The sequence below is a fragment of the Eurypyga helias genome, unplaced genomic scaffold, assembly GCF_000690775.1.
Source record: "Eurypyga helias isolate BGI_N326 unplaced genomic scaffold, ASM69077v1 scaffold47460, whole genome shotgun sequence".
NCBI classification, from domain to species: domain Eukaryota; kingdom Metazoa; phylum Chordata; class Aves; order Eurypygiformes; family Eurypygidae; genus Eurypyga; species Eurypyga helias.
Window position 1 is genome coordinate 5,197 of NW_010228534.1, and position 23,649 is coordinate 28,845.

At 41.5% G+C, this 23,649-nt stretch overlaps 1 protein-coding gene across 1 annotated transcript; it reads right to left on the reverse strand.

Moving 5' to 3' along the window:
• Positions 1–426: 426 nt before the first annotated feature.
• LOC104515524 (teneurin-3-like) lies at positions 427–22,514 on the reverse strand (the record flags this gene model as incomplete). Its single annotated transcript, XM_010159537.1, has 9 exons — positions 427–1,305; positions 2,131–2,285; positions 2,820–3,052; positions 8,960–9,209; positions 12,351–12,494; positions 12,957–13,092; positions 20,518–20,779; positions 21,184–21,303; positions 22,339–22,514. Coding segments are annotated over 9 exons (2,355 nt in total), but the record flags the coding sequence as incomplete, so codon positions are not given.
• Between the last annotated feature and the right edge of the window lie 1,135 nt (positions 22,515–23,649).

A 23,649-nucleotide genomic window follows, 5' to 3' on the forward strand; every position in this document is an offset into this window, starting at 1 on the left:
TGCTTTTACTTAGGAAAAAGGAAGAAAAAAATTATTTTTGAGCAGTGAAGACAAATTTCTTGTCAGTATTTACTGCAGAACAATGTCAATCTAATGAGCAAATGGGATGAAAATCTAGTTTTTGATGCAAATCTACAAAATCGTGGTTGTCTCGTGTTACAGCTTTCTTGACAAGAGTGAAATGTTGTCTCACTACTATTTCAATATGTAAAACTGAAATTCAAAATAATGAATTCTAAATTATTCAGCCCCCCTGTTCAGAAGACGACAGACTGAGGGAGACAGCATGGCTAACAAAAAGCACCTTTCCGTGCATTTTGGTATCAGGGATCACCTTTACAGTTACTTCAGCAGTCTCCAGAAATATTTCAAATGGTACCGCGTAACTCAGTAAAACTCTAAGGCATTTGTCTTGTCTTTATGTACTTACTCAAAAAAAGTGGTCCATCCAGTCTCGTCACTTTTAGTTGCCAGAAGTCCGCTGTTGCCGTGGTAGGTAAACAAGACAAGCTCCTGCCCTTGTGCGGTCATGCTTTTCAAACAGCCATTGGTGCCTATCGTCAACCAGATGACTTGGTTATCGGGAGAGACCACTCTTACTGGCATCCGGTTGGGATCCCGCCTGATGCGAAGAGTATTCCCATTGCTATCCGTCACCGCAGTAATGTCATTGTCGTTGCTGTAGCTGAAGTTGTACAGATAGTCTCCGGTGACTAAGCTCACAGTGTACTGGTGAGTACCATTGACATCAAAGATATAAAGCTCTTGGTCAGTTGGAGAAGCAACTTCATAGAAGTTCATTGAATTCAGTAAGGGTTTGTTCTTTGACACAGCCCGTATCCTGATATTTCCCAGATCAGCAATATACAGCGTGCCATCCGGAGACACAGCTAAGGAGGAAGGGGCGTTAAGCTTGGCATCTTTAGCATAGCCATCTCCATTCTGGTAACAGTCACAGTTGACATCGTTTTTGCAATCGCACTCCGAGGGTATTCCGGCAACTAATGAGATCTCTCCATCAGTTGTGACCTGTCTTATCCGATTAATCTTTTTTTCATCAGTTTCTGTAATGTACAGTACGCCGCTGTAGGACACGGCAATGGCCGTGGCCGACTCCAGCGTCGTCTGCACCGCGTGCTTTCCCACCGCGTACTCCACCCCGGGAACCTGGCAGTGCATCGGCCTCCCCGCAGCGATGCGAACCTGACGGTTCTCAGTGATCTGCAAGACTACGTTGTTATCCAGAACGTAAATGGAGTTGTCCATGGGGTTGATAGCTAAATCTGTAGGCCATTCCAGACGAACCTGAACAGAGAGAAGTGTTTTGTTAAGCAGTTCACCGGTGCAGATTAAACAAACTCGTTCATCTTCAGTTTTAGACACTGCTGTCAGGGTGTTTTTCAGCTGCTGTCAGCAATGACAACAAAAAGGCCTGCATGAAAATACATGGGCAAACTGACGCCGTGCAGGGAGGCAAGGGGAACAACGTTCAGTCCCCTGCTTGACTGGCAGACAGCCAGTTGCATCGGAACTGTAATACAGGTTGAATTTCCCCTCCGATAAATGCTATACTTTCCTGTATCACAAATGCATAAATAAAAATAGAGACAGATATCAAAGTTTAAACGTGTATTTTAAGGACAGTATTCATCTTTTATTCTCGTAACACCAAAAATAACTTACTACCTTCCAGATTATGCATACCACTAGTGATGTCCCTTCTTACCTACCCAAGCTTCTTGAGACAAAACCACGTCCTTTTGTATATATCCCCTCTTTCACTCTAGTAGGCTAAGGATGCCAGCGATTCCGAAAACATCAATGTGCCAAGATAGTTCTAACAGATCTGCCATTCTCCTACTATTTACTACCAGACTTAATGTTTCCTGCCGATAGTTTTGCTGCTCTAAACTGAACTGAACTTTATGGGCAGAAAAATTGAATACAGCAGCATTTATAGCTGAGAATACACTGCGATTCACGCCCTTGGAATAGGTTTCCATCTCCCCAGATTCTGGTGTTAAACATCCATTATGTGCTCCACCCAGTTTTATTTTACGGGGCAAGAAAGCTGGATTTGCGTTTCCAGCCCCAGCTGAGCTTTCCAAACGAGCAGCGGCACGAAAGTACCTGGCTGATGTGCATGCTGGTATCACAGGTCAGAGGTCGTGCTGAGGTCAGGTCGTTGGAGCCAAGCAACGTGGATATTATTCCGTTCTGATCCACTTTTCTGATCATGGTCCCATCAACAAAGTAGATTAGCCCGTTCTTGTCGATCGCGATTCCTTTAGTGAAGAGAAGAGAAATGAAGTCCCTTCTACTAGCAGTCAGTGCATCAGCCGTAACTAAGGGCGTGAGCAGTATGTCGCTAGTGGAAATCAAGGGTAGAACACATGGTCTCAGGCAGCAGGTAGTAAACCAGCTTGTAAACACCTTCTGGATAATAAACCAGTGTTCAGGATGAAATCTACTCCTGTTTGCTTTTGCTGGTCGTTGGGTGGTACGCTGAGAAGGGCCTAGCTTTGAGGTTAACCTGAAAAATGGAGTAAGTGGGACCAAAAGCACCACTGATTTTAAAACTTTCCCAAACACGTAATCTAGATGAGCATTTAAAAATGCTCAGTAACCATGAAACCCAGATATTTCAGAAAAAGCCAACCCCGGTACTCTGTAGCTGTCTTCCTTCTTTCCAGTTGGAAATAATTACTCAAACCCACATTTCTGAGCCAACTACCAGGTTCAGTAATTAAACACAATCACGCCCCTGGCTCTGAACTTTCGTATTATTTGCAAAGTTACGGAGGGATAACTCTTTTTACCTTTAGGGCTCATGAGAGTTGCCTCCACCGCCTTGCCTCCATCACCACACCTTGCCTCATCAAACGGTAGGCACTGCTCCCCTGTTCCTCCGATTACCTCAGCGTTTTTGGTCAGGTCTTTCGCACCCGTGAGCGACTTGGGCCGATAAATCCTGCGCGTGTTTGTGTCGGAAACGTACAAGTCTCCTGTCACGGGGTCAGTGGCGAGGTAGTATCTGTGAGCTGGGTTGTTGCTGCAAAACGGAATCATACATTGCATACGCTGTAATTAATTGCACCCAACACTGGATCAAGAGAAGCTTTCTGTTCACACACCGCGTGCCGTGATACACAAATCGTTAAAACCAGTGGTGATGCTCTAGGCACAGGTAGAATAGGTTTTGGCCCCAAACTCTTCCTTGGATCTCGTTTCTTGCCTGTGTCATGCGCCGTCCAATCCGGGCTGCGCATCCTTTTGGGCCAGAAGATGCATTTTGTCCGGAATGCTCAGAAGCCTGTCCTGTACTCTGTGATTAGAGACAGCTTCTGTCTCTGTAATAGGCCAGATCAGAATAGTGGAGTCTAAAAACTCCCAGGCTTTCTGGGAACCTTCACCCAGTTCCAAACTTCGCAGCGTGACCCCAGCCCTCGCTTACACTTTGTTGCCGTTATCATCCCATCTGTTTTACTGTAATTCATATACGGCTGCTGGGGTGCACGGCTTATATAATTCATAAACAGATAAGGCAGAGTTCGTATTATTAGTTCACAGGCAAGAGATAAGACATCCTTCATAAGTATTTGTTTAATCCACTGCTTTCAAAGATGTGATACGCATGATTTAACACATTAGGAAATGTCATCTTTTCCACCAGAGCACCGAGCAGAGCTTTTCCCTTCTTCTTAACTCAGACTCATATTTCAAATGACTGTACACATTGGCACAGAACCGCTCACTATGCCAGCACAGTCTTTATTACAGTGAAAATATATATTGCTAACCATTTTCCCAGAAACGTACATTTTGCCTCTCCACTGGTGCCACATAATTGAGAATTACTGTCTTTTCTCCCCCGCTGGTGAAAAACCCAGTCCCGGAGAGGACCTTTTGGGTTGATATATGATGATGTAGAAACTTAACCCGCTGCAGCTGGGATTCCTGACCTAATTTATGGCACAAAGAGCTGAAATAAGGTCATGTAAATACAGGAGGCAATTTCAGATGCTCTCCTAATGGACTGAAGCAGAGTGTCAGAACAGCCCGTCCCACTTTAGATGTTTGCAAAGGCGCTGCTTAAGAAGATCTCCCAGTCGCGGTGATCGCCAAGCACCTGTTTGCGGAATGCGACACTTCACGTTTTGTAAATACAGAACTGCGCTAATGTAACACATTTTTATGTACTGCCACTCGGAAGAAGCAGCAAGAGGCCAACAGGAACAACTTGTGAACAAATTACGTGTTTTAGCAGGGACAGATTTTTATAGCTATCCAATTGCAGAAACACAGAATAAATGTGTTGCATAAATAGGATTCTCTTTGGTTTTACGACTCTTAACATGTTGGTTCAGAATGAAGAAACCAAGTGAAGCAGACTAATGAAATCAAATACACAGGGATTAGCACCTCTTTAAAAGCTCTGCTATACAGCCGAGTGCTGTACGGCATGCCTGAAAACAATTAAATGTAGGCTTACTTTAAATTTCTGCCCATTAGAAATCTATTAATGCCAATGTGCTAAATACTTCTGAAACCTTAATTTATGCAGAGACCGTTTATGGGATCCCTACGCAGTGTACGAATTATTTACACCGCCACAGACTGCAAATTAAATTATACCCATTTACATGTTTACCTTGGGCTTTAAGAAACTTTGCAGACACTTCAAATACGAACACACTGCAAAATGTGCCATGTGTGACTTAATTTCATTTTGTTGGAATTTAAAACAAAGTCCTGTCTTATATGATTAAAGTCTAAATTAAAAGTACTTCAACTCATCTAACAGTGCCTCAATCATAGTTTTCAGTTGTTGGAACAGGCATCAAATCAATAACTAGGTATGCCTAATTTATGCCTAACAATTATATCTTTCGAAAAAGAATTTCAAAAGGTGTTTTGTTCATAAATATGGAAACATTTCTATGTTTTAATTAATTCCAACAAAAGTGACATAGCTCTTCTTATTTGGGATGGGTTCTCAGAGCGAACAGTGCCTCAATCATAGTTTTCAGTTGTTGGAACAGGCATCAAATCAATAAATAGGTAATTTATGCCTAACAATTATATCTTTCGAAAAAGAATTTCAAAAGGTGTTTTGTTCATAAATATGGAAACATTTCTATGTTTTAATTAATTCCAACAAAAATGACATAGCTCTTCTTATTTGGGACGGGTTCTCAGAGCGAGTAGCGTATCCTCATCAAAACAAAATAATCAGGTGAAAATTGAGGGGTATTTTCTCTCGGGAGTGCCTAGGATATTATTACTGAATCAATATAAACTCTCTAATTTGTCATACGTAGATGCGTAATGGCTCTGAGACAATAAAACAGTCTTAACTTCAGCATTTCTTTTCAAGTGAAGGTTAAAAAGCTGAGGTAGCTTTAGGTGATTAAAGAGATCCATTAATTCACAGAGGCAACGCACAATTTGAGGGACTGACTAACTGTCCAGTGAAAAGCACGTTTGTTCTCCAGCCAGAAAACATCTACACACACTATGCAGATCTCAGAAATAGTAGAGGGATAAGCAGCCAGCAGTTGGAAAGCTGCACAGAGCTTATTCTACTGCGCTGTAGCCTGAAATAATATTAAGATTCTGCCTTCCACCAATATCAACAAACTCCAAGAAGTAAAATCCACAGTTGGCGACTTCTTGACTCATTCAGTAGTGCCTAATCGCTGTCAGCAGCTCTGAAAAACACCCAGTTGCACACCAATGCGGGCTCCCAGAAAGACAAACGACTACAAATTACCTTGTTCCGCCTATGCCAAATCATAGCAACAGCGCTTCAGACTGGAGGCGCACACACGCGCAGAGCTGTAACGATCTACTTCCCGCTGCGTAATCTTAACTTGGTTACACCGAATTTTTAATTCTTCAGCTGTCACGTCGCCTGCATCACTCTCCCTGCACGTGTTTTTAAAAAATCCTCCTCCTCCTTCAGCCTCCCTCTCTCTGTGCCTTCTAAACCATATACCCTCAAAGCTGGTTTTATGTTTTGCTAAACTTTCTTCCCGTCTCTCTACAGACTTGGGATACTGCCATAGCCTACAAATGACCTCCCTGCCTTCAAAGCCCTTCTAAAAATGACTTCTTCCATGAATGCTTATCAGCATTAATCACCCACAGGCAGCAGCGTGCATAAACATCGGCTCAGCTTTGAGATTGAAAAAATGTTAGGTCGCTGGCACCTGAGAGGATGAATTTGATCTGCACTGTCTCTCTCATTTAGAGTACAGGCTCCTTGAGGTGGGAGGCACATCAGAGTGCTGCAGCAAGCACTCTGTTTATAGGTGAGAAAGTTCAATGCTTGAACAGACAACAGACCTGGACTAGTATTTAGCCTCGTTCACTAGTTCTACTTGCTGAATGCGTATTTGAGTGCCATTTCTTAGTTTTGATACCTCGTAATCACGTATCGCAAGGTGCTCTGTTGAGGGCTGTCTGCCAAACCGCCATTTACAACGAAATCCCAGCATTTCACAGGGCTCCACACGACTTCACACAGGCAAAAGAAGCTCTTGGGTCTCATGGTTTGTCCCTGTGCTGGGGAACCCACAGACACAGGATGTGGTGGATCCTAAAAGCTTACACGTGTTCAGTAAAATTAACAGAATAAAAAGCTGTCAGTGGATATTAAAATATAAAGATGCTGCTCTTGGCTTAGGAAGCCCCTGAGCAGCAAAACCCTCTAAGAGTGGGCACTGGGAAGATGTTGTATGATGGGAGAGAAAACTCAGACTTGTAGTAGTCTGAGTAGGGCTGCCCAGCGGGTTTCACACCTCCTGCCCACTGGCTCCACCACTGCTCCTGCAGAGCCAGTTCTCCACGGTCCTCCCCGGCTCCTTCACCCTCAGGAGGAGCCCCCACTTCACAGCCGACACACGAGCCCGTGGAATTGTCACTAGGCTCATTTGTGAAATGAGACCGCGCTTTCGCTAGCCAGAGCTTCTGCACGTGTAGGCATGAACAAAGGAGAGAAGCTTCCACGTCCCCCCCTGGCTTTTCTTACATGCAGGGATGCGGTTTGTGAAATGCTGCAGCTGAACCTGTGACCACTGACACTCAGACGGAGACAGGAGAGGGAGTCGCTACTAAATGACAGCGAAACGAACCTCACTACGCCTCCATTCCTTAATCCCGTTTGTCCATTCCAAATCCCCGTTTTGAGTATCATTCCGTACTCGATTCATTTGCCAAGACATGTCTAACCCAGCTGTAATCACAACTTTGATACCAAAAGCGACAGAATTCTTTTTAAGGTAGTGGAACAAATGCCAATTAAGTGTAATAGTGAAAACCTCAAAGCACCAAATAGAAGAGACTGCCTTGGAATCACACCTGGAAAACAACATAAAACCAGCTAGACTGCAGCAGCTCCCAATTCTGACCATGAGCACTGACACAACCGTCTTACTTAATCATGGAATGTTTTGCCTAATGTGTTGAAACATACATTTTTAAACATAAAACCCTTCCTCATAAAGAAGTATGTGCAAAGCAAAGGACATAAAAGGAGAACAGAGATATGACTTCCTGGGATTTGTTTAAAAACAAGGAAGGGAAACGACTGGCAGCAAGAACGGGGAGAAAGGGACCAGCAGGGCTGCTAAGCCCTGCACTAGGCAGTTCCACCACAAAGTCTTGCAGGGTTTCACGCACCCAGCAAGTTTTCAGCACAACTCTGTGCCTGTCTCCCCATCAGCACCAGCTACTGTGGTACAGCAATTCTAAGCAGCCACCACTGGACGAGGCTTTGAGCAACCTGGTCTAGTGGAAGGTGTCCCTGCCCATGGCAGGGGGGTTGGAACTGGATGGTCTTTAAGGTCCCTTCCAACCCAAACCATTCCATGATTCTATGATTCTCTTCCGTTCTTGCCACTATTGTAGCGATGCCAGGACGGACGAATGCTGAACTACAATCTTTCAGATTACTGTTGTTTTTATGACCAGTCTTAGGAATCTCAGTGTACTTTAAAATCTTAACTCCTAGAGCGGTGTTGTCATGGGACACTTCCAACTCTCATCACTAAGAGAAGGTCAGCTTTAAAGAAACAAATACGTTAAATGAGACTCCAAGAAGACTCAACATCAAAAGGCTAATGAAATGAACTCACTTCATACTTGTATGATTTTATTACTTTTATGCCACTCATAATATTTGGGGTATCTGCTTAATGAGTGAATTCTGACAGGATCAGCAAAAGTGCTGCCAGCAAGGAACAGGAATGAGCAGAGACGAGGGGACAGCAAAGGAGGGCACACACAAGCATAAAAAGAAGTCTGACTGTGGACAGAGAGTGATGAGAAAAGAGGAACTCGTATCCGAAAAGACGATCCAGCCTGACAGCTGACATAACTAAAACATATGAACTCATTATTTTTGAAAAATACTCCTCTTTTCTAATACATCTCATAAATGACTTCTCCATCATAAGCATTCATTTGTTAAAAAAGAAAAAAGAACAGTTAGAAAAATATAAATCTTCTTGAAGGAATGCTTACCTATGTCTAAAATCTTTATTTCTTGGTGGGAGCAAGTAAAAAAGAACAGAAAAGCATGATTAGAAAAACATTCAGAAAGGATGTTAAAAGAGGAATAGAAGGCAACATTTACATCTGTCACTAGTGAAGTGCTGAATGTCCATCTTTTGTCCGCTCACGTCGACTACGCAGGTTAACTCTTAAAATCCACAGAACAATTACTTTGGGTAGATTAAATTCTCAGAGTTTAGACAAGCACAGTTAAAATATTTTACCAGGGTAAAATTTTTTTCACTTCAGTTTTAAATACTTTTTCAAATGTATTAAAATCTTTTGACTCAACTCTTTTTGTTCCCAAAAGCATTTGGAAACACAGTGTCATAAATCTACTCCATACTTTAGTTTGCAACAGCGATTCACAACTCCAACACTCTGAGATGAGAAAAAACCATACCTTAGCTCCAGAACACTGGTTACATTTCCAGATGGGAATATCCGCCGAACATAGTTGAAATCCCCCACGTAAAGACTGCCATCAATCCCACAAGCTAAGGCAACCGGAGCCAGCAATTTATTACCATCAGCTTGACCATTACAACTTGGACAGGAGATGCTGCGCCGTCTCCCGTTGCCCATAATGCTACTAACAACCGGGGGTTGCTGAGATATAAATTGATTTTCACCATTTCCTTTGTAGAGGATTCCTGGCAGATAATATAAAAAACACAAATAAAAAATAGTTTAGAGAAACTTTCAATGTATGTACATAAAACGATGCATAAGTTTTCTAAATATTCTTTCAGTTGATTGATATAATTTAATGCACTTTAAATTGTTTCACCACCATATTTTTGTCACTTCAAGCAACAGAAATTTATTAAAACATTTATAGTTATATGCAAGTCACAGACACCCAAAAATATGCACAAAGCATTGAGTTATCTTGTCCACAAAATGTAGCAGAAACACTAAATATACTAGCATTTAAAATCCAAACAAGTTTTCAATCCTTCTTAGTTTTAAATGTTAATAATTTTAATAGTTATAATTCAAAATAAAAACTGTGATGTGGAAGGAAATGCAAGGTGTACTGAATGAAATCAAAGTCTATGTTCCTAAATCCTTACAATTTTGAAACTCCCCAGAAACGACTGAAATTCTAACTTTGCTTATACTGTAAGAAAACAAAAAATGTATTTGCAAATTGTATTCCTGAAGTCCCACTATAACTAATTATGAATTTGATGTCAAATGTAATTGGAAGTGGATTACTGCTGCAAATTGTAAATATTAATTAAAGCACTACTTCAGAATGTTGGGAGATCGCCTCAATTTTACATTATAAAAGACTCTTTACTCAGCTCACAATAAAAACGTACCTCTGGCAAAAAAGTCTGCCTCAATACTGTGTCTGCAGTTATAGGCAGTTATTAAAAATGTCAAAACAACAAAAAAAATGTGGTGCCAGGCCAACCTGCCTCTTAAACTTAATTCTGCTTTGAGGCATGAAAGGAACAATAATTTTGTGAAGACAAAGCAATGTGCCAGCAGTATTTTTCTTCCTTATAGACTCCATAGGAAATCTGGGAAGAAAAATGCGTGCTTTATGCTAAATCTTCAGTCTTAGTGCATTTACGGTGCGTTAAAATGCTGCCAGGACCCTCATTATTATCTCTCTCTCCAAGAATCCATTGAGGTGTACTCCACAAATGGTCAGCTATTATGGCTTTACTCCTAATCACAACGCGTCTTTCCGTAGTGTAATCCATGAAAACCACATGTCGCTTGGTACTTGAGAGTGACACGTGTTCTATCGATTGTGTGCCCAGAGTTTCACAGGCAGTTTGGGGCTGAGGGATACATTTCTCTTCTGAGATCTTTAGAAGAAATTTCAGATGTATTCCTTTTTCTCTTCCCACCCCCAAAATGCACTCTTTATCCCGAAAGACAGAAGAAAAAATACTTTGTTTTCCTCTTTGTTTCAGGTGCCTTTGCTACTTTTTAATGTTATAAAATTTAGGAGATTATAAATGCCAAATCAATATAGATGATAAAATCAGCAAGAATGAAAATGGTTTATGGAAAGCTAACAGCAAGTAATCTAAATAAGCAATCTAAATCAGAAGAGGGAGAACGTATTTTTCATGAATAGTTAAAGCCAGAATGCATTAACTGTATATGAAATCCCCTCTCCTATGATTACATCATCTATGACAATCATGGCACCATAATTTTGCCTGAAACATCCGAGTTCTATAATTTTCATCAAAGGAATTCTACAAGTCAGCACAGTGCACTACGGCACCTGATTCATTCTGTCATTACCTTGAAAAATTGGGCCTTCACACTTCTCCTCTGTTATCACAGACGGGAAGGTAGACGTTAGACTATTTACTGCAGCAGTTTGGGGTGTCCGCACAAACACCGTCTGCACTCTCCTCTGGATGAATTTCTCCAGCTCATCCACCTTGTCATGACAACTCTCCACCCATTTATGCAATTAGACACATGTCACTTTGAAAAGTCATTACTTGTCAAACGTACTCGTGAACGTAATTTAAGGCCACCATCAATTTACCTCCTGAACGGAAACAATCTTGTATGTATATATTTATAATCTCTTTGTATTTTCAGATGGATTACCTTGGAATAATCTGCACAGGGACTTTCTGACATGTTAAGTTAGGTGCAATGACACCTTTTCCCTTGATTTGGTTACCTTGTTTTTCTGCCAGTCAGAAGCAATGCTTTCGGTGGTGACCCGCAGGTCACACAAAATAAGCTCAGGCACCAGTGGACACCCCCAAGGGACACGGGGTACTGCAGAAGTGACATTCTCCCCGCTGAATTGCGCTGCAGAAGAACCTCCTGCGGCCAACTCTCACCTCGAGGCTCTGCTCACTTTGCCCTTCTTACGTGCTTCCAGCCCATTTTTTACAAATTTCCTCCTGTTCAGTGTTGAGCTGGGGCGTCCTTAGCAGGGCACCCTCCAGACAGCGGCTGCGTACTGGACTGCACAAATTCACCTTGGAGCTGAGGCACAGTTCTCACAAATGGGCATTGCTCCTCGTCCTTGCTCCTCAACCTTGGGATGCTCCTCGTCCTTAAGACCAACTCACTCACTAGCAACTGGACTGTCCTGAAACAAGGGGCACGAGTGCCCTCGCTGACTCAAGGCAGCATCATCCGCCCCTTGCTGTGTGCTGAGCCCACCCCAGCATCCTGGGGAGGATTCATCTCAGGGAAGGATTGGAATGGGAGGAGAGTATCAGTGAGGGCTCATCCTCCAGAAGAGATGGTACCCATGCGCTAACTGGTCCCACGAGCAGCTGTGCTGGGGCTGGGGATACCCTGACATGAAGAGGAATGTCTCCTGTTTAAGTGAGGGATTTAAAATGGGCCGCAAAGAGCTCTCAGTTTGGCTCTTACTGCGATTTAATTTTCACTCACGGTGACAAATGGAAGTGAAAACATTGTTCTAGATACCGTTAACATACAGTTAATCCCACTAAGGATGCTGAGGTGTACAACTGCTTTAGAAGCAGTGTCTCCTTAGCATCAGGCAGTTTTTAAAAACCATTCAAAAATTTTTGGATTGGGTTTTTTTTTGGTAAGTATATCTAACGCAGGCTGACACTGTCAGACAAAATTATTAATGCATATGTATTTGTAGGATGAAGAAACATGACATATACTGTAAAGCTCAAAGCATTTACCATATGCATAACAGTCCATAAGTTCCTTTTTTAAAATAACAAAGCAAACGTTAAAAAAGTTAGAATGAGGTTCCTAACATGCAGGGAAGTTGAGTATTAAAATCAGCGAGAAGAAAATGAACCTCTTACCATTCTGCACATCCAATACATGATGTTTATCCAACGTCCAGCCGCCCATGTTGGAGGCATCCAGTTCATAACCCTGCAAAATGGCAGTCCGCTTTTCCCAGAGAGTTAGATCCAAGCAAGACTCATATTCATAACCTACAGACACTGAAATAACAGAAAATTTCCTCATTAAGTCCAGGATCTTGTAAAGAATGCGATTTCCTTAAAGTACATATGTTCTTGTGCTCTCCCAGGCTACCTGTGGCTTCCTTGGATGTACTGAAAATACTAAACAGAACTCCAAAATCCTTTAAAAGGCAAATTTGGGTTATTAAAATAATTTCAGTTATTGAAAGTAAGTGGATTAGGACAGGTACCATTAGGACAGGCCGAGGGCTACTTCTTTGGGAAGACCTAGAAGTGAAAAATGACTGTGGTCTCTTCCTCCTTTAAAAAAAAACTTTTGTCTTACAATTCAATGTTTAGATTAATATATTTTAATATCCATTCTTTTTTCTCATCTGATTTTGCTAAACATTTTCTACTTAACAGATACAAGTATCTGAGATGTGCTTCCTTATGTTCAAGACAACAGTAAAAATGAAAAAAAACCCATAACATACATACCAACAGCTTCAGATAATCCATAGACTCTCTGGTTGTATGCATCAGTTTTGTCCCATATGAAGGTGTAAGCCAGATTTGGGGATGCAGGGAACCATTTTTGGAAAAGCCTTCCCACCACTGCCACCATAAGATGAACCTTCATTAAATTAAATGGTATAACAGACTGGGTCATGGTAATCTTCAGAACAGATTTATATCCTGCAGCCCTGGAGCTCAAGTATGATAACTTCAGATCGGTTCCTGGTATGGTCGTTTCTTCATGAAGGACCTATGCATCGGTAAGAGAAAAATGGAGTATTTGAATGATTTTGAAATTAAAAAGAACAATGCAGCTATCATAAAAGGAGACCTGGCATGATTCTACGTGACAATCCATTAGCAAGAATCACCTAAATCTGGTCTTCTGTTAATAAAAAATACATAAACAAATAGGAGAGATTTAGATTGGATATCAGGAAGAAGTTCTTCCCAGAGAGGGTGGTGAGGCACTGGAACAGGTTGCCCAGAGAAGCTGTGGATGCCCCATCCCTGGAAGTGTTCAAGGCCAGGCTGGATGAGGCTTTGAGCAACCTGGTCTAGTGGAAGGTGTCCCTGCCCATGGCAGGGGGGTTGGAACTGGATGGTCTTCAAGGTCCCTTCCAATCCTCTTCCAACCATTCTGTAATTTCATGATTCTATGAAATAACAAGATTTCACCTTTTTTTTCTGAAAAGCAAAGTCTAAATTCTATGTTATACTGAAGCTGCTTAGTTGATACTTTCTGCTAAAGTATTTCAAGGTCCCTCCTTTATTTTTATGAGGGAAAGGAAGCAAGTAGGAGAAGGAAAACTTTCCCAACTGCTTTTTCCGAAGAGGCAAAAAAGCATCCTTCATCTAAGTGAAAACAGCCTCTTCTTCAGCTGCCACCCATGTCCCAGTTATGGATACGTAATGAAGGCAGCAGAGCCTCTCAGCACCACAAAGACTGGCTTCAGATTTGGCCTGGGATGTCTAATTGCTCCTGCAGGAGCAGGAAGGACTTCTAGGTGGTTTATTATTTGCATTACCTGTGGATTGTAAATACTTTGAACCGGAGCGTTCTTCCATTTATTTCGAAGACAGATAAGTAGGATGCCTCAGGGAAAGCTTTTCCATATTTCCTGATCAATATTCACTACTCAGACATCAGCTCACCACTTTCTCATTTCAGAGAGGTGCAATGATTCAATTTTATTTTTCAAAGGTTCCTCCCCCCCTCTACCTTGTCTTTCCCTCTGAGCTGAGGAGCTTTCGTGGGTGATGGATGGAAGTGAAAGGTTTCTGCATAACATGGATGAAGACACCCTATACCTCAGTCAGGACATAAACACGGGGAGCCAGCACGTCAGGTGAACAGCCCCCAAGTATCCTAGCTTATTGAAAAAGAAAGAAAAAGGTATCCAGACACATTTATAAAGATAATCATCTCCTATGATGAAAGGCTGGGAGAGTTGGGCTTGTTCAGCCTGGAGAAGAGAAGGCTCCGGGGAGACCTTATAGCACCTTCCAGTGCCTGAAGGGGCTACAAGGAAGCTGGGGGGGACTTTTTACAAGGGCCTGTAGTGACAGGACAAGGGGTAACGGGTTTAAACTGAAAGTGGGGAGGTTTAGATTGGATATCAGGAAGAAGTTCTTTCCGGAGAGGGTGGTGAGGCACTGGGAGAGGTTGCCCAGAGAAGCTGTGGATGCCCCATCCCTGGAAGTGTTCAAGGCCAGGCTGGATGAGGCTTTGAGCAACCTGGTCTAGTGGAAGGTGTCCCTGCCCATGGCAGGGGGGTTGGAACTGGATGGTCTTTGGGGTCCCTTCCAACCCAAACCATTCTATGATTCTGTGATTGTATAATGTTTCTCTGGTGGGAAGAGAGGGCAAAGGACGCTGAAGTACAAGCCCAGAGCATTGGTGGTGTCAAAGGAGCACTCTTGGAGAAGTAAATTTGGAAAGCTTTTATTTTACTGTCTCATCTCCTCGTCCTGAAATATGAAGACCAAACTAATTAATACTAGTGGAAAGCAGACTTTCCACTGGGAGAGCAATGTCACAAATATTAGGCTGGAGACTTCAGTGGGATCGAAAGCTGGCTACTAAGTGCTAAGTTACCTCTCTGTGCTAGAGAAATCCTTGAACACTGCTTTTAAACAACTGAATCTGTGTTGAACAGAGTCAAATAATGTGGTTTATTCTCTTGAGGGCAACAGATGCTGCACCATCCTCTATGTCAGCATTTTTTCTTGGACATAAAGAGAGATTTATACGGTATTAATTATATCTATCTCCTTCCCAAAAACAGTAACAAAAAATCAGAAGTAGTATTTTGACTCATTGACTGTCGTGAATGGTTATTTACAGCTGATGTGTGTAGGCATGCAACTCTTCTTCTCCAGTAAGACTGTAACAGGGCTGTAGGAAGTGCAGACAATTTAAACTCTGATTTAAAAATTCTTAATCTTTGAATGTTTCTTTTTTTCTCCCCCACCAAAAACCTGCCATCACTGAGAAGAAATGACAAGCAGTACCACCACTTGGAAGGAGGTGAGAGTGGCACAATTTCTGTTCGTAAATCTAGCCCGCTCTCCCTCAGTGCAGGGATATGCACAGCATCTAAGCCCAGAGAACAAGCAAATCTCTTCTACACAAACAAAACCCCTCTCTCTAGAGAGATAAGTGGCTGTGAACATATTCCTTTCCTAAGACTTTGGAGGAAAACCACAAACCACCTAGGAACAGAAGACAAATTTCTCCTCAAGACATCAGCAGGACTCCCATATAGTGCACATTAAACCAGGCTAACAGATGGAGGTTTCTGTAAGCAAGAGGAGAAAAAGCAATAATACGCTGGTAATAGGGCACAATTTAACGGACTTCACTGGTCTCCTGTTACGACCATCGCTTCTTTTACCACTGCAACTGTGGAAGAGTAGCGTTAAACACTTAGGTGGTCTTCCAGTACTCTTGGCTGAGATAACGGGCAATAAAGAGGACACCTTGAAGTTTCAATTTCCAAGAAATTCCACTGTGTATTTGGATTACTATCAAATTAGAAACTAGGACACTCACGCAGTTCTCAGTGAAGTTTAAACCAAAACCCGAACCCCTATTGTTAGTTTCTGCAAAAGCCTCAAGTATCTGCTGGAAATCTGACTTACAACTTCCTTCTTTCCATAAAATATCCCCTGCAGTAACTGATTTTCTTGCGAACTTTAGAAATGTAGAGGTAAGGTTATGCATCTCAATCTCTCTCCCAGAATCAAGCATTACAAAGAGAATTAAACAGTTTAATGTTCATCTGAAAAGTTAATTCATCAGGCACAGCAGAGAGCATCCTATGGGAGCCATGACAACACATCAATTGTAAAGCAATCAGGAAAGTCACTGGGTATAAAAGTCACATCAGGAATCACCAACACAGCCAAGCTGTCTGTCCTTTACCTTTTCCAGATAGAGTATCAAACTACCTTCAGAAAGGCTGATACCCTAAGGGGACTGAGTTATAGCCCAGCCACCAAACTCTAATGGTTGGCATTTTATTTATGGATGATCGAGCTTCTCGGAAGGACAGCCATGAAATATTTAACCTAGAGGACTGAGATAAGGGTCACCTCAATTTTCACAAAGACAGAGTTTGTTGCCCTGAGAGCTCAAGCTGGCGACTGAGTCACATAAATTGTGCAGGGCTCCTCATCTCTTGTGGCCAGGACTAAAGCTGTCTGGACTCTGGAATGCTTTCCTGCTCCAAAATCTAATACGATGCAGGTGACATGCCCTGATGCTATTAAGAATCCTGAATAAGGAATTTAATCCAATTAGGAGGAAAGATGTCAGCTGTATTGCTGCGATTTTTTTGGCAAAATGAGCAACTTCAATAGAGGATTTGAGAACAAATTTCACAAATGAGTGCAAACTTCAGTCCTAGTGTCAGAAAAACATCTTGGCAAAGAACGTAACAGCTGAACTGCTGCATTAAAACATAACATCACCTTGGTCTGAGAGGGGTAAAGATGGCATTTTTAGATAAAGGTAGGTATTGGCAACTACTGCTATGACACCAAGATTGAGACCAAGGAGCAGTAAAACTATACTGTTTTAGGCAGAAGCTGGAACTGCTCTTTTCAAGATGGAAAAATCCTTTTTCTTTTTAAAAAAAGGCTTCCCCTAGAACCGAGGCTCTTAAAAGAACTCATAAGAATACAAACCAAGGAGAAATGAAAAGGGAGAAAAAACCCTGTTTTTCTAGAAAAACCCTGTTTTTTCTAGACTTAAAACATTGTTGAGATACCACAGAGAAGAGGGATAGGAAAAAGCCATAAACATGTAGAAACCTAAAAACGTGTTCATAAGAGAATAAATTAAGAGCTGTATCTAATGTTTCAAACAGAAAGCAAGAGAAAAAAACACCAGAAAATGTGCTGGAAAACAAGGATGGATAAATGGAGATATTTGGCTCTAAGAGCAATCTCCATTTTTTTCTCAGTAGAAAGTTGACGTTCTGGAGATTTTAGCTATCTGAAACTGGGATGCAGCATCCGTTAATGCTGGAATATCTAGACATGCTATTATACTGCCCTTTTAAATGGTAGAATAGGTTAATTCCTTTGCTGAAAATCTGTCCACCCTGAAGTTACAATCAATCATTTTTATTAAGTTACTGAGGCCTGTATTTTACCCTGAATTTTTGTGGGTAAATACATCTTGCAAACTTCTGCTGTAGAGTATTGCCAGTGGTGAGAGAGAGTCAGGGGAGAGGGAAGGAGGAAAAAAAGAGTGGGGAGCCTCGAGCATGTAATGTGAAGGAAAACTTTTCAGTCTTCATCCTCCCACACACTGGAGGTGACAGAATCAAGCTGCTCGGGACCTGCTGAAAGTATCCTGCAAGCATACATAACAGTGGATAACAGGAAGTTTAGGAGAAGGAAAGCCTCAAAAACTCAATTTCAGAACTGCTCGCTGTGACTCACAGGTGGGTTTCTGCCAGACCACACTGCAGTATGTGGCAAACAGACATCTATTATATTACGAAAAAGACAGCAACAGTATTACCCAACACACAGGAGCAGCTCCAGCTGAACCTGATCTCCCTCATCCGTGTGCAGTTTTCTGTCTTGTTACACGCTGATTAATCTCAGCTAGTTAAGCCTAGGCAGAGCATGCTAACTTCCAATTAAAGGTAGATAAAGTCACGCCTAAGTAGCCCAAATTTAGTTAACATGTTGTTTATTATCATCCCTCTTCAGCAATGATCTGTTGGTTCCGTGACCACCCCCTTGCCCACCGCGTTTGGTTTTTCCCCGTGCCTGCTGCCTTTTTTCAGTTTTCTTTTGTGCCGCTTCTTTGGTACAGACTTTAATTCCTGCTCTGATCAGCTTGGGATTCATAAACCACTACATACCCTCTTTTGGAAACATTATCTCCGATGGGTGATGAAGCACTTGAAGTGATGATGATTACAGCAGCACATTTTCTCCTGCGGGGCGTGACAGGGAGTGCTGTCACACCACACCAACGGGGTGACTAATACTGACCCAAGGAACGGGCGCTACGGTCTCCCCCTCTGTGCCTTCATCCCGTCTCCCACACTTTAAACTGCACTGCCCCTTTTTAATGGGAAGATGTACAGCAGTTCCCCTCAAGCTGAACAGTTTTGAATGGAACCTGGTTCTGCCCATCTTTTATCAGAGCAGTGAGTTTCCTGGGAGACAGACTGCTGAGCATTAGGCATTTCCGAGGGGAAGCTGACCCTAAAGGGTTCGTCCCAGGCACGGCTGTGCAGCTCCCACTTGCCAAAGCAGGGGATTACGTGTGTGATGAGCAAAGAATATAGAAGAAAACAACTGCTTGATGGTTTTTCTACCCAGTACCAGAACCAGATTTCTGCATACATGACGACAGCACTATTTTTACCTTGTCATAAATGACCCATCAGCACCAACTGCCTAGGATCCGCGGAGAATATGATGTTTCCTCCTGTCTGGTTTTCTAGGGAAATCAATTGTACCCAACTGTCCTGCCTGTCAGACCTCCCACCTCATAACTTTTGAACCTGGTAGCCACTTTCAACCACACGTGAAAGAACAGTAGAAACCTCTAAAGATAATACAGTACCTTTGGGGTTTATTAAAAAAAGGGGTCAGGTAGGGAAGAAGGACCCAATCTGGTACTCCCATGAGAATAAGGCTGAATGCAGTCTGTGGAGGGAAGGACTGGATGTGGCAGATAGTTGGAATTATAGCAATGGGTGGGAATTAGTAGGAATCCAGACTTCATTAGTCCCACTGCTCATGAAACGACTTGTTTACCTAGACAGTACCAATGTTTTTTGAAAAATAGCTATTTTCTGACATTCTTCTATTATTACTTTTCTGTTGATTTATACCCCATCTATCTAAGCCATTTTCCATCACTTCATGAACTGAATCTATCATCTGTTGCCAAAACAAGTAAATCAGAGCTGTTTTCCAGTGGACTGTGTTTTGCAAATACTTTCTTTTAATTGATTTGCAACTATCAAAGGCAGAGAAATGATAGCGAGGTTAAAAGCAACAATTTCCTAGCAGTCTAGATTCGTATGAGCGTTTAGTTGTAATTTCCATACATCTTTACTTTAAACCTGCTCCTACCATGAATTGCTTAATGATTTCACTCTTTTCTTAAGAGCTCTGCATGAAAACATTTGAATACATTTACTATGTTTCCCTTGAAGAGACAAGGACATTTCTTAGTGAATGGGAAAAAGACTGCCCCATGTAATCATGACATTGTGAAGGTGGGGGAGAGAAAAAGGGAGAGAAAGGGGAGAGAGAAAGGAGAGGGAGACAGAAACAGTGCTGTTTCACTCAGAAAAGTTTTATCAGAGATCAACAAAATACTACTCCTTGAAATAAATCTCTAGGAGTTGAGGAAGACTATATTATGATTACTTATCTGAGATGGAGGAATTGACTACATCTACGTTAGAGAAAAAGCATTCCAGCCACAGCTTTTCCTCTTCAAAGCAAGGTTTTGATGTTAACTCTTACTTTTGGTATTACAGGTTCTGAAGAAGTAGATTAGCACACGTGCATTGGTTTGTAAGCCTGTCCTCAGGGATACAGAGTGCTCTTCTAGTTTATAAAATCTGAGTGTCATGCTATTTATTAAGACTCAACAGAAAAATTGAACTGTATGGGTCTTTCAGGCATAGTAGAAAAACACTTTTTGTTTTCAGTTTCTGAGGCGCAACTTCTAATAAGAGAGCAGTCAAAAATTCAGATGTACTGCAGTGTGTCCGTTTTGATGGGCTGATTGCTGAAGACACTCTGTCAATGAAATGCTGCAAACAGATATAAAACTAAACACTGGTGTACACCGAGCTTTCTTAGACTTTTTTTTTCAGATGCAATTTTAAAACACATCCCATAGAATGTGCTGGTCCGAAACTAAACACATGTTGCAAATTCTTAGCACTTAGTTAAAATTATTTGTTTTTCACCATTAGTTTGCACTCTTTTCATGATGGTTGCTTAACAGTAACCTGTGAATACTAGCCTATTTATTTGAAGCACACGTTACCTGTGTCTCTGGGATGATAGGACTATCTTCAGGAGAAATTCTGAAGAAGGTGGATAAAGGTGATGACACGATAACGGGGTTTGGCCTTACAAATCCGCTCAGATCACAACTAGGAATGTCATTCTCCTCCTTCTTCATGACCAGGGTATCCATGACATAAAAGACGTTCCAGGGAATCCATACCGTGTGATACTGTGTCAGGAAGGGTGATCGCTCAAACACCAGTGTCAGAGAGGCACCACCATTCGCTACCAGGTCAAACCTAAAAAAAATAAATAATCCAACAGGGCTAGCCAGTCAGCAAATTCCCAAAGCCACCCGTAGCCCACATTTTATGGACTGATTCTTCATTCCATTGTACTGCTCCGATGGCAGAATGGCTCTACTGGGTACAATGGAGAAATCAATTAAATTATATTACACAATACTTCACTAAGAGAATGGAGAGTTTGGGACGCTGCATTTAAATTAAGCAATCCCTTCTATTTCTAAAGTATATACTCAGCATGTTTTATACTTGACAAATGTACAAAGTACAACTTTGGCCAATCACTTTTTTCATGTCTTTAGTTTCCACCGTTTTACTATTATCTTCTTTTCACAAGCGGCTCCTCGGTAACGCCTTTGCTGTTGTTATGACTTGGAAGCGTTTCAAAGGGAACTTACATTCCATCTTGGCGCGTGATTGTGTATCCATAGTCTGGATAGTGCAAAAAGGAGACGTTGACTCCAATGAGTGGCGTTCCATCAGCAGTTAATACCTGGCCCCTTATGACGGATGCAAGACTGTGAAAAAGATGCAGGATCAAATTACAAATTTGCTTTTTTCATTCTCTTTTGAATGAAGGAAAGCTGGTAGAGCAAACACATGCATCTCTACATCGTTTCAATTACCATTAAAAAATATTCCTGCGACCCTAACCCTTTCTAAGTTTAATAACTTACACTATATTAAACCAATGCCTTGAAATCTACAGATAATATTTTTGTTTCAATCCTGTTGATTTTACTTTGGTTCATTTTGTCTGTACCGAGTTACTAAGCATTCACCAAAGAATTTTAAGAGCTTATAAACCCTAGACATACCCACTGTAAGTCATACCTCTGGCAGACTCTTAAAGAACAACGTACTTTTCAATTAGTATCAAAGCAATCTGTAAAACTGCAGGGATTGTGAAGTACAAAATTTCAAAGAGCAATAAGGAACATTTGTGCAACAACTTTTAATCAACTGCTGTGCCCAAACACATTAATGCTGTTAAATTACTGCAAACGCAGTAGTTCTCGTATAAATCATCTTCCTTCGCTCAGTGAGATCCCAGACACCTGCTTCCTGTTACTGGTTTATTTTCAGGACATTACTGCTTCGTAGAGCACCAGTCAAATAGTTTAGGCAATTATACTGTCGTGCACTTAACGGTTCTATTACATTAATTCATAATTTATATTATTTAGTGAGCTCAGTTTAAAAAGTGCAGCTTTGCTTTTCCTTCTGAAGTGTTTTCATTGCTTTGATGTACTTCCAACTGTGCCAGCCCAAATCAACTGGTTAAATAAAGATTTGTTTAATCATTAATGAAGCGCCCTGTTAGAACACAGGTACGAAGCACGGCAAGTACCTCCTGTACCCTACCGGCACTGGCAATTTGAATTTTGCAGGAAATGAGACAAAATAAACAATTTGATGTATTAAGTGAAAAGGTCTCCGCCGAAAGTCCACGCCATGGAATTTGCAGTCACAGTGGATCTTCTCCTAGACGTGAATGTCACACACTCTCCAACTTCTTCCGTATTCATGAGTAAATGATGAGTCGGGCTCACCTCTTATTAAAAGGACTTTCCCCAGGTATGACATGAGTGCTGTCTGCTCCGATGAGGAAACTGATCCGGTCATAAAAGGCTTTGGCAGCTTGCTGAGACGGCGACTGTTGGCTTTGGCTGATAATATCCTGGGGATCAGGTAGTCCACGGCAATAAGGCTGGTTTTGGCAAGAACTCTGCAAACAGCAGTCAGGATCCATACAGTCAACTAGCCCATCTGTTGGCAGAAAGTCACACAAATGAACAAACGCTTCCTCTCGCCCCTCTGCACGTGAAGGAGCCAGCCAGCAGACAGACCAAAAAAATTACCGAGTATGAAAGAATACTAATAATTAAGATTTTAATGAATTCACTTTCAATTAAGGGGAGAGAGTGTGTTTCCACCGGGTTCTTACGCTCCCATGGAAATCCATGCAAGCTGAATACACTCAGTATCGTGTATAAATTAAACCTTATTTATTCGATACTCTTCTGAAAACATGTTGAACAAACCAGAAAATGAAGGCACTCAAGCTCTGCATCATCTGTTAACTTATAAATATTAAGCATTTTAGGTGGGTCTAAGTAGCTTTTATCTGAGGTTATTTGGCTTGCTAGAGAAAAGAAACAAGCAACTCCCACTCTGCTGTCTTCCTGGAGTTTTTTAGTCTATCTGTGCTGCAAGTAGCTTTAAATATATCACAACATTTATCAAGGTGGATTCCTTTATACCTTGGCAGGAAGATTTTGTTGCTAGTGGCAAAGGCAATTTCCACAACTGTTTTGCATGAAAATGTATGAGAGAACAAAATCTGTATTTAACATTTAGATTTGATTCTGAATAAACTGATGAGGAATGCTGGCCAGCATAAACAAGACTTAAACACATGGGTGCTTTTATGCCTATGTGCTGAAATATTCACATATAATGAGCATTAGATCTGTCACATCACTGGAAATCTAATTTGGTGAAAGATTAAAATCAAGATCAAATTGATAACTACTAATTTGCTGTAAGTAAAGTCGTAAGGAAAATGAGCCTGGAAATGTCAGCTACAGAAAATCTCGAGATGAATGTAATATGGTATCACACAGCTGATAATTGTTTCCCCAAAAGAACAGCAAGACTGAAATAGCTCAAACATTTTATTATTCCATTTAGATTAGAGAGGGAGCTTGCTTGCTGCACTAAACTGAAAAATATACCAATGCAGCACTCAGAAGCCGCCCATGACTGCTTCTCTCACAAAAAAAAATCTACCTTTAGAGGAAAACCTCTTTCTGAAGGGAAAAATATCATCCATTTTTGTTCGAGCGTATGTTGAAAGAGTG